We start from the raw sequence: 11,203 nt of genomic DNA, 5'->3' as shown, positions 1-11,203 counted from the left end.
GGTGTACAGACTTTTTCTATCCACTTCACCCCGGCAACGCGTGAAGCAAAATGTCCAATTTGCGCGCGTATTCATTCCGCCCGCAACGCACGGACACCAAAGGGACGTCTCCGGCCTCGCCATCCGTGTGCAGACTGTCTTCGCTGTGATTTGGTTTTTTTTTTCCTTGGTCGACGTGATGTTGCAGACCGTGACGTCCTTCTCGACGTTCAAAGCGGGAGAGACGCGTCGCATATTGTACGAATGCCAAGTGACGACGTCGAAGGAAGCAGCTCGGCCCGGGACGACGAGCGTCGTCTGGGGGGAAAAGACGCGTGCGCGCCTCTTCGCGCCACAAGTTAGCAAAATCATCGCTGTTCTACTATCGCCAAAACACAATACACACAAATACTTCCTCACCTGCTCTGCGTCTGATTCTTTCTTGCGTGATACCACAGGGGTGGGAGTGGAATTACAAGAATCAAGTCATAATGCATGTCAGTCTGGAAAGTATTAAAATATCTTCGTAATACCACTGTTAAAAAAAAAAAAAAAAAACAAAACAATATTGACAGAACAAGCAAAGAATACATTTTAACGAAAAAAAAAACTCTAAAGAAAGTATTCTGACAATGAGCCATATTATTGCAAGAATATTGTTGTAAAGGAATATATTTAGAATATTCAGAGAAAAGTGTATCTTCGTGATGTTCAATCTTTGTTACAGCTGTGTTTATTATTATTTTTTTTTAAGGTGCGCGTCAATATTTCACTATCATATTCCGTAAATTCCGGCCTACAAGCCGCGACTTTTTTCCACACGCTTTCAACCCTGCGGTTTATGCGGTGATGCGGCTAATTTGTGCAAGGGGGCACTCGAGCGGAAAAGAAAAGAATGAGACCGGTGGAATATGTGCCGAGGAAGTGACTTTTACCGGCCCTGTTAGCGCTGTGCTAGCGTGTTGCTGCTGTGTTAGTGGCGTCTCAGTGATATTTACCGGTAAATTATTTTTCAACCGGCCTTGTTAGCGTTATTGCGGCGCTGGCGTTAGCACAGGCTTTAGTGCGGAGCTTGCGTTAGCACTAGCGTTAGCAACACGCTAGCGTTAAACTCTTTCTGTGTACCGTCTTTCTTTGTAAATATCTCGTGTTTCAATATGGGCACGCGACTTTTACACAGCTCCGGCGTATGTATGTACCAAATAGTATTTCCTTGACAAATGTACTCGGTGCACTGTGTAGGCCGGGAATCACGGTAATATGCAATCTATTGTTTTTTTATTTTTAGGAACAGTTATAATGATAAGAAAATATCGCTAAATTAGAGTGGAAGATGAGTACGATTACAATGAAAAAGGAGAAAAGTCTTAACATGAAAACGAATTTAGATTTTTGTTTTTAAAAAAAAACATGTCATAATGTAGCAAAAGAAAAGGTAAAAAAAAAAAAGTTTCATTTTCAATTGGAACAATATGAAAAATGAGAACCTTTTACTATTTAAACACAAGCTTTTCTTGTAATATTACAACTTAATTACCAAAAATGAAACGACCTTATTAATACCAATACTTGATACTGTATTTTTCCAAAGAGAACCACTTCCTCCCCATACCAGTACTTCATTAGGTCATTCACAAAATATTCTCATCTTGCCTCACTCTCATTGTATTATTTGAACTTTTCAGTCTGTTGAAAAAAGATTTCAAACGGCTTCAACATAACCATTAAAAAGTGTGAAAGGCAGCATATATAATAGAATATAATAATACTTACTGTGATAACATACGACATAACTGGATAAAACGTTCATCCACAGGGATTTATTGTGATAACTTATGCGCTTTCTGTACAGAACAGGTATGATACAAACACACAAAAAAAAGGTGGAAAATGAAGTAAGTGAAAGCTATTGAAAATGTAAACAAAAACAACAAATGCATCTGAAACTTATTTCCCCGTTCCATAAAGCCCACAGCGTTAAGCCCTCCTCGCCGACGCATTCCTGACTTTTCACCGGACATCATTTTTCATAACATCCAGTAAACGTTCATTTCCACGTTTGACCCGCGCAGACCAAACCGGCGTGTAATACTGACAACCAACGGCCCAAAAACGCAGATTCGGACTGCGCCTCGTCGCTTTAACCTACGTAGCGTACGGAAGTAAATGTGCGCCGCCGGGATTTGAATTTGAAATATAAAGTGATCACATTTTCAATAGTTCTGGTAAAGCGTTGGCCTCACAGTTCTGAGGTCGCCGGTTCAATCCCGGCCCCGCCTGCGTGGCGTTTGCGTGTTCTCCCCGTGCCTGCGTGGGTTTACTGCGGGCACTCCGGTTTCCTCCCACATCTCAAAAATGGAGACTCTAAATTGCCCGTAGGTGTGATTGTGAGCGCGGCTTTTTGTCTCTATGTGCCCTGCGATTGGCTGGCGACCATTTCAGGGTCTACCTCGCCTCCTGCCCATTGACAGCTGGGATAGGCTCCAGCACTCCCCGCGACCCAGGTGAGGATAAGAGGCAAAGAAAATGCATAGGTGGATGGATGTATTTCAGAGTAACTTTTCAATGTTAATTCAAATTCGCCGTCTGTGGCACCAGGCGAGGTTACTTTAGGTCAGAACCGAACAGCCAGCCAATCGCAGTTACGCTTCTTTCGTCACGTGACGTCACAAAGCGTAACTGGATTGGCTGGCCGTTTGGTCGTGACCCGAAGTAACCCTGCCTGCTGCCACAGACGGTGAATTTTAGACAGCGAATTGGTAACACTGAAAAGTTACACTGAAATGGAACAATTAAAAATTCCATCACTTTACATTTCAAATTCAAATCCTGGTGGCGCTAAATTTACTTCCGTAGTAGCACGCCCTCAAAACGAAGAAGAAAGTATCTGAATAACCCCCCCCCCCTCCCAAAAAAAAAATTCCTTTATGCATGCGCTGAACTTTCACCTCGCTCCTCCGGCCGGCAGATAACACATCAGTGATATTAAAAAGGAGAAAAGGAGCGATATTGCAAAGTCATATTAATGGTGAAAACTGCAAAAAAAAAAAAAAAAAAGAAGAAAAAAGGCACAACTGCCACGTTACTCTGGATACGCAACTAGAAACTATTGCAACTTAAGCACAAATTCATTGAACTAAAACTCTTACTTACAAGGGCGAGGAATATCTCACTGTATTATTGCAATTATTTGGCTGGCGATAACAATAACCGGGGTTGAAAATACTTTTGTTCAAACCGAGCAGAGTGGACCGCCGCTATCCGACAACCGCTAAATTTTACAAGTAACTGACGCTCCCTTTTATTTGCCTTAAAAAAAAAAAAAAAAAAAAGAAATTCAAAAATGATAAAAACGAGCAAAAATGGGATGAACGCGGCATAGGCTCCGCCTCCAAAAATCTGCTAATTTTGCGAACTTCCGAAGCGGCGAAGCTGCCAAGCGTTTTTTGCGCTGGCGACGTGGCAAAAACGGCGGAAATTCGTCCGGGCCGCTCGGTTCCAAAGTGCCGCAAATCTGCGACAAAATCGATTCCGTCAACGATAAAACCTCACGTGGATATTTTCCGCCGACCCCTGCCACGCTTTTAAAAACGATAAACGTACAATTTTTTTTCCATTAACGCTCACAAGATTGTGACTTTAGAAATTTTTATGAACATGACTTTATTTTTTCAATTAATTCAACACCAAGATTAAAAAAAAAAAAAAAAGAAAAATCTTTCAATTTTGGGCTTTTTCCGGTTTCTACATGGGGAAATAAAGTTTCACAATAAGTCATATTTTCTTGTAGATATTAATATTCTCAGTGAGCTGACATTTTTTCTTCCCGACACTGACATTTACTAATTATAGATGCAATATTTGGACTTTATTCTCCCAAGATTCCGACTTTCGGTCCAATATTAGCTCGTCTTTAGTCGTGAATTTATATGAACGGATGAGGCGAAGGTTCATTCCACAACATTCAAAGGTCGGCCAGGCCATTTTTCGCCCCGCAGACGTTCGTTTGAAATGAAAAAGCGACCGGGAGCCGTCGCGGGCCGCTAGTAGAAGATGGTGGCGGATCGGTCGTCGGTGAAGGCGGGCCGGAGGAAGACCTCCATGGAGCGATCGCTGCGGGGGAGGGGGGGAGGGGAGAGGGGAAAGGGCGGGGCAAGGAAGACGGACAATCAGGTCAATAATTCCCCCCCAAAAAAACGAGCAAGCGTGTGGCGTTCGCGTGATGAAAAGAAACTAAAACAACTGACAAGCGTGCAGGGGTGTACATAAAAAAAAAAACAAAAAAAAAAAAAACAGAAAAAGAAGCAATTGCTGCTTGAGAGCCCCCCGCATGAACAAAAAAACTAACACCCCCTCACCCCAAAATAAATAAATAAAAAACCTTGCAGCGTGCTACCGTAGCCAGCAGCCAATAAGGGAAGCGAGAATTTCGGAAAAGAAAGAAAGAAAGAAAAGAACAAGAAAGAAAAAGGCGATTGGCTGGCGGAGAGGCATTGGACTTACGGCGCTCCTGTTCCTTCAGAAGCGGGACAATTCTGGACCCAAACTGGAAGGGAAAGAGAACCTGAGCGTTTGAATGCTTGACCTCACTGCCGGTTAGTCTGGTGCCGCACGCCGACGGAGAACCGGAGAACCGACACGCTACAGTGCAACCCCCAGTCGTGCGCGACGAAACGACTTTGGAATCAGGGAAATGTGAACCGTTATCGATGGCATTTGATCCTTCTTCTGACGAAGTCAGTAGATGGAAAACTGTTGGGCCTTGACACGGTAGTCACTGATGGTCCAAGTGGTGCACACGCCCGCCTTTGGTGTGGGCAGCGTGGGATCGATTCCCTCCCACTTATTGTGTCGATATCTTCCCTGCGTCGGACGGGCGACCAGTTCAGGGTGTAGTCTGCCTTTTGCCCCGAGCTAACTGGGATAGGCTCCAGCTTTCCAACAACCCTAGTGAGGATAAGTGGCTTGGATAATGACATGACAGGAGCTTGACAGGCAGTCGGTGGCACTGCAGGCAGCCCCTGACCTATTTTTGGGGGTCGAAAGACGCAATGAGGCACTGATTGGTTTAATGATTTGCAAAAAATCATTTTTTTTTTTTTTAACAGAAACATTTCATTGCGTTATTATTTTACAATTGTTTTCACTATTGTATTTTATGTTTTGTTTTTGGGTGTTTTCTGCAAAAAATTGAATTCAAGAAAAAACTGCCTATTTAGTTCAAAATTCACAGATAACCCCCCCACCCCCCAATCTTTTTGCTTTTTGTGCTCTTTCTGACTAATAGTAAAGCAATTGGTGTCAAGGAAGGCTGTTTTAGCGATACAGCGGAAAAGGTAAGAGTGAGACCGGTGGAATATATATGCCGAGGAAGTGACTTTTACCGGTCCGGCCATGTTAGCGCGGCGCTAGCGTTAAATTCCGTGTACTACCTTTCTTTGTAAATAGCTCGCGTTTCAATGTGGGCACTTGCGGCTTTTACAAGTACCAAATGATATTTCCTTTACAAATGTACTAGGTGAGGCTTATAACCAGGTGAGCTCTGTAGGCCCGGAATTATGGCAAATAGAAGTGGAAAATTGATTTTTTTTCCCCCAAATATGCTAAATTACAGATTCACCAAAGTAAATATGTAGGCGTCAAGTTAGTGTGACTCTTAAGAGAGGCCCGAAGATGTCACCTCCCTCCTCCCTGCCGATCACAATTATTAGATACTTCTGTCAAATTCTAATGGCTACTTTAATAAATATGAGACATTTTTTTTTTTTTAATTCAAACTTTGCTTTTAGGATTTTTATTGAATTTTTTTGTTCAAATGATAGCTGCAGTTTGTGGCTGGAACGAATCAATTCCATCGACGAATTGCGTTCCACCTGAGAGGTTGCACTGTAAACGTCAAACTCGGCGGGATTGGGGAGAACCTATAAAAAAAAAAAAAAAAAAAAAAAAAAAAGGCAAGGTGGGATGCCGAACGTGCCGCCAGTGGCGCGATGCTCAAACGGCAGCAGCGCGTCCGCCTGCCATCCCATAAAACGACATAAAACGCTTTATAAATGTCAACGAGAAGAAGGCGGCAAGCACGTGCTGAGGAGGTTGGGAAGGGGAGGGGGGGGAGAGGGAGGGAGGGGGGGGGGGGCAAGGTCACAGGTGCATGCTGGGATTGGCTAAGACCAAAATTCCAGCCGAGCGGAAAGAAAAGATTTCCTGCCACACCAGATGATTTATTAATATAGAGAGATATGTTTTATTTAGAATACCTTTTGTAAAAAGTCACCATACATTCAGGGTCTCTTTTTTTTCCCGTTTGTTTCTTTTTTTAAATCACATTTTTATGATATCCCTCCACGGCATGCATAAGAGCAAACAATTAGTCTTTTTTTGTACAAGGACAAGAGAAGGAAAAGAAACTACAGAGCCACTCGGGGAATTACAATCAGAAAACAAAAAAATAATTATAATTTAAAAAAAAAAAAAAAACAAAAACAGAAAACGGCCGGTCATTTTCAACAAACTCACAGCGATTATCAAAGGCGGAGGATTTGCACAGAGGGGAGCAAATTCAATGTGGATGGGGCTACTCCAAAGAAATGGCAGCGCTCATCAAAAAAAGGAGGAAACAGTGCGGTCCCGTGGACGGACACAAACAAGATATCAGATATCGATATAGAGAAGAAAGATACGCGCGATATTCTTCAAGCGCGGCCTGCACATCGAATACGGCGGGCGTGGAAGGCAACGGGCGCGCCACCCCAAATATGAAATACAGCAGATATGCAAAGTGAACACACCCCTTTTAGAATACAAAATACTATACATTTTGTGGGCAACATATTAGGAATGGAAGAAATCAATATTTTGCTATGATGTTAAGGTTACATTTTTTTCTGATAAATCTTCACAAAATTTCCACCCAGAATTCTCCCCTCTGACAACAACAACAAAAATAATCATCTCAATACAATTTTTTCCCATGACTCAAATTACGACTTTTCGGAGCCATTGAGATACGAGTTGAATTCCTCTCGCAGGCGTGATTGCGAGTCCAAAAAATTCAAATCTCAAATGATCATTCCCAGTTGAAACAGATTCGAACGTCATCAATCCGTTCTGGCCGAGCTCTAAAAACACTCCACAGTTTTGTCAGGTTTAATAATCAGGAAAACGGTGCTTTAGAATGTTGTACTTTATGAAAAAAAAAGAAAAAAAAGTGTAATGACAAGTAAAATGTTCACAATTAAACCACTTTGGCCACATTTTTTTGGTGCTACTCACACATCGACCACCAGAGGGGGGCATAACTCAGACATACAGAGAGAAACGGAGCCTGTCAAAACTTTGTAGCAAAGCTGCTTGTTGCAGAAGATCAAGAATATATGGCTGTGAATACTTTAATTTTTTGTTTTTTACATTATTATCTGTCTTCTGCACGGCACTGCAACCTCGATACTTGAAATAAATCGACCGAATGACTCTTGAAAAACTCGTAAATTGCGTCACTCATATCACTTCGTACCGCTGCCAATGAGTTTATTATATTTTGTCATTTTTTTCCCCCCTCCCATTGAACAATCAAGGGGGTGTATTCACTCTCTCCATGCACCGTCAACAGAAGAACGAGTCGAGCGGAAGCGGGCGATCGGACTCCTCCCGCTCGGCCGTTAATTCGACTCACGTGTGCTTTTTGAATTCAACGTAAAGAAAGGCCATCAAGCCGGCGACGACACCCCGGACAACCCCCCCCCCCCCCAAGGTCTTTTGGCACTTGGACAGAACACCAAAAATGTTGTCCTTCCTTGTGTGTTTTTTTTTTAAAGCGCCACAAAAAAAGACAACCGCGTACATGCACGAGGGCGGCAGGGGGTGGAAACAAAGCAGGCGAGCAACGGCAGTCTCTCCACACGCGACTGCCGTTGCTCAGAGTCCGTAGCGCTGCACGCCGAGCAGGTAGGCCCCGCCCCGGCTCTCAACGCAATCCTCCACCCACCAACCGCTACCGTCCCGACAGCGACACCGCCAGGCAGCCGGCAGCAGCAGCAGCAGCAGCAGCAGCGCAGCAGCAGCAGCAGCACCCAGGACGGCCGACGCGAGGGAGGAAGAGAGGACAGAAAGCAGGGATGAGACCGGCCTCGTCCACTCGCTGAAGGAGTGTTTGCGGAGGCGGAAGTAGGAGCGGAGACAAGGGTGGGGGAGGAGCCAGGAAAGGAAGGAAAGGAAGGGAAGGGAAGGGAAGGGAAGGGAAGGGAAGGAGGCCCCTGCGCTATCCGCAGCTGTCTGCGTCTGTCACAATGTGTGTTGTCACACAGTCGAAATCAATTTGCCATCAGGACTGTCACTGTGGAACAAAGAGAGAAGGAAGCTTGCCAGGTCGGACACACTCAGAGAGAGAAATGGCCAGAGACGGACGGACAGGACGGGACGGGACACACAAGAAGGCGGGACGCGTTTGCCATTCCGAGAATCCAAACAGCCCACCTTGAAAAGTCAGGACCCAGACTGGACTTGACATTTCCTCATTGCAATGTTTTCAGAGAGAAAATCATCAAGTCATCTCGGGCCAGGCGACGCGGCAGCTTAGCGAATATTTGCTCTTTTTGGGTTTCGTTTTAAGGGCTGGCGTCACGCGTAAAAACAAACGGTGACAGCAGACAAGAGTCCAGACTAACAAGCAGTGATGGGCAAAAGCTTTACGACGCTCAGATAACGCTTCTCCTCGCGCGACCCCCGCCCCCTCCAAAACACGTACAACAAACACGTTGACTGAGCGGACAGTCACAGGATATTCCGGGTGAAATCTTTTACTCATATTTCATCTTTTACACAGCTACCAAAAGTGACAAATGCATGAGCAAGGGACAGAAAAGAGGAGGGGAAAAAAAAAAATGCATTCAACTAAAGTGCCACCACAAATATTTGGTGGGTTATGAGCAGAACTCGCTCGTTAAATCACTTTAAGTCTAATTATTTTAATTAATTGTAATTTTTCATTTTAATTAGTTAAATAAATTTTAATTAATTAGGGTTAAAAAAATTAGACTTCAAATTGAAAAAAGAAACATGATTACATTTAAAAAATATTCAGTACATGTCAAATAACTACAATTTCCACCAGTATTTGTAGCAAAATCCAATAATTTTTAACAGCAATTTTATAATTATTTACCAATGTTGAATAAGAGCAAGATATACCCAAAATATTTTTTAATATAGTCTAATATTCCATGCAGAAAGCTAACTTTAGTCGCATTTAAATGAGCTGATTAGCATGTCTGCTGACAATGGCATTTTTTTTTCTTTTTAGAAACTGAAAGGAATAATTCATCATCTCATGTTCTGATCCCCCCCCCCCAACATTTATTTTGAAGTTGTTTTAGTCCCGGACCGAGGCCGCAAAAGACACTGACCTTGTGGCAAAGCGACCATCATAATCCTCAATGGCAGGCTGAAAGAAAAGAAAATGAAAGAAAATCTGACAATTTTGCGCCAGGTGTCAGCACACCAGCAACAATAAAGCATTCCCCGACGACGCGTGCGGACTCGTCCCCTACCTGAGTGCCAAAGCCTGCCATGCTGTAGGGCCTCGGGCGGGTCTGCGCTAGACTCTGCGCCAGCAGTCGGGCGGTCAGGCCGTAGTCGGGCGTGGGCAGGGACCCGTCGCTCTCCAGCAGGTTGCCGGTGCTGCTACTCTTGCCGTGGTGCAGGCTGGCCAGACAGGACGAGAAAAGCCTCAGAACGGCGGCTCGCCACAAATGAGCCCACTCAACGCCGCCTCGGCAGATTTTACCATTCGCTCTTCTGATATCCGACAACAACAAGGACAACAAAATTGTTGCTGCGGTAGCTAAACGTACGAGTGCACCAGTTTAGGAGTCGTCCGATTTAAAAGCAACCGATCGTTCCGGCCTTTTGCATTGCGTCGCTAGCCAAAATTCCAGAGATGACTAAAAAGTTACAAGCGGTTTTAGTGAGCTGCCTCGACGGTGAACACACAAAAAAAGCTCGAATCCCTTTTCCCGGTCACTGGTCGCCAGGTAGAGTTCGCGGGGCACGATCACAACTGCCCCGTCCGTAAACCCAAAAAAAACCAAATTGCCAACTCCGTCCATTCGAGCTGTTTAAATGGTCCCGGAGCAGAAGCAAGAAGTCACCCACAAGTTCTTGTCCTCCGGTCTGACTTCTATGCCAACAACACCGATGCGGAGTCGGGAAGGGCTAAGCGGACCTGAGATTTTGCTGGTTTTCGGGTTAACATCAGAGACGGAACGGAAAGCCACGACGCTGCCCGACATCGTATTCGTCACACAGTACACGCAGTATCCGACTTTGGGGTATTTCACTTGAAAGTCACGGGTGAAAATGCTGTGAAAGAGGCTGCAGACTTGAGATCTGAGAAATTACACCAAAAAAACCACAAAAAATGGATTATGAGACGTTTATTTATATGCATTTTCATAAATGAGCCACTGCCCCCCTGAATATCACGCAAAATGGACGGAGGATTAGCGCCATCTGCCGGACCGCCGCTGCTTACTTCACTTTGAGCTTCTCGCTGTCGGTCTCGGGCAGCACTCGCGTGTAGGAGAACGGGAACCAGCCACGCCTAATTGGAAGAACCATAAAGTTGATTACCATGAGACAAACGAGCCCAGAATGTTGCAGAAAGCAACCGCGTTACATTTTGTTCTTCTCGTTCTCGCCATAGTGCCAGCCGTCGCGGGCCTCGGGCACGAGCAAGGTGATGACGTCGCCCTCGGAGAAGCTGAGCAGGGTGCCGTTGTCGCCGGCGGCATGCGAAAAGATGGCCTGCACGCGGGAACGGCCGTTCTTCTCCAGGCCTGCCGCCATGGAGCTGGATCTGGGCAGGGTCCGAGTCTCGCCTGTGAAGAGGGCGCAAAGCCACGGCGGTCACAGATGCCATCTCCGTCAAGGCAACTAAGTCCTAGAATATGCAAAGTGATGCTAGGTAGGCCGAGGTTGTCCTAAAATAGGTAACAGGAACAGTTTGGTCTCTAAGTCAACGAGTGGGTCTCGAATCTAATCCCCAAGACAAGTCCTTACTGGTTGAGTCATTGCTATCCCGCCAACTGCAACACACCTAAGCTCTTCTTCTCCCGTTACAATACAAGAGACTGTTTTGGATCGGAGTACTGCGACTGGCTGGCGACCAGTTGTTGGGCGTACCCTGCCTCTCACCAAAAGTCAGTTGGAATAATCTCCAAATCATCCG

The 11,203-nt window shown here is 45.0% G+C and overlaps 1 protein-coding gene across 6 annotated transcripts in view; it reads right to left on the bottom strand.

The window, feature by feature from the left end:
• Nucleotides 1-29: 29 nt before the first annotated feature.
• Nucleotides 30-11,203, bottom strand: part of baiap2a (BAR/IMD domain containing adaptor protein 2a) — a 58,746-nt gene continuing 47,572 nt past the window's right edge. Inside the window, exons 10-16 of one of the 6 annotated variants that reach the window (XM_061845531.1) lie at nucleotides 10,652-10,853; nucleotides 10,508-10,576; nucleotides 9,525-9,678; nucleotides 9,381-9,418; nucleotides 1,753-1,823; nucleotides 400-514; nucleotides 30-324 (exon numbers count right to left, since the gene is read on the bottom strand). In XM_061845531.1, coding sequence (XP_061701515.1) covers nucleotides 210-324; nucleotides 400-514; nucleotides 1,753-1,823; nucleotides 9,381-9,418; nucleotides 9,525-9,678; nucleotides 10,508-10,576; nucleotides 10,652-10,853 — 764 coding nt within the window. In that variant the 3' untranslated portion in view covers nucleotides 30-209. The other 5 variants (XM_061845533.1, XM_061845536.1, XM_061845534.1 and 2 more) reach the window with 5 other exon arrangements.

The sequence above is a fragment of the Syngnathoides biaculeatus genome, chromosome 16, assembly GCF_019802595.1.
Source record: "Syngnathoides biaculeatus isolate LvHL_M chromosome 16, ASM1980259v1, whole genome shotgun sequence".
Lineage (NCBI taxonomy): Eukaryota > Metazoa > Chordata > Actinopteri > Syngnathiformes > Syngnathidae > Syngnathoides > Syngnathoides biaculeatus.
Note: the sequence above shows the minus strand (reverse complement) of the source record. Positions and strands in the feature narration are given on the sequence as shown.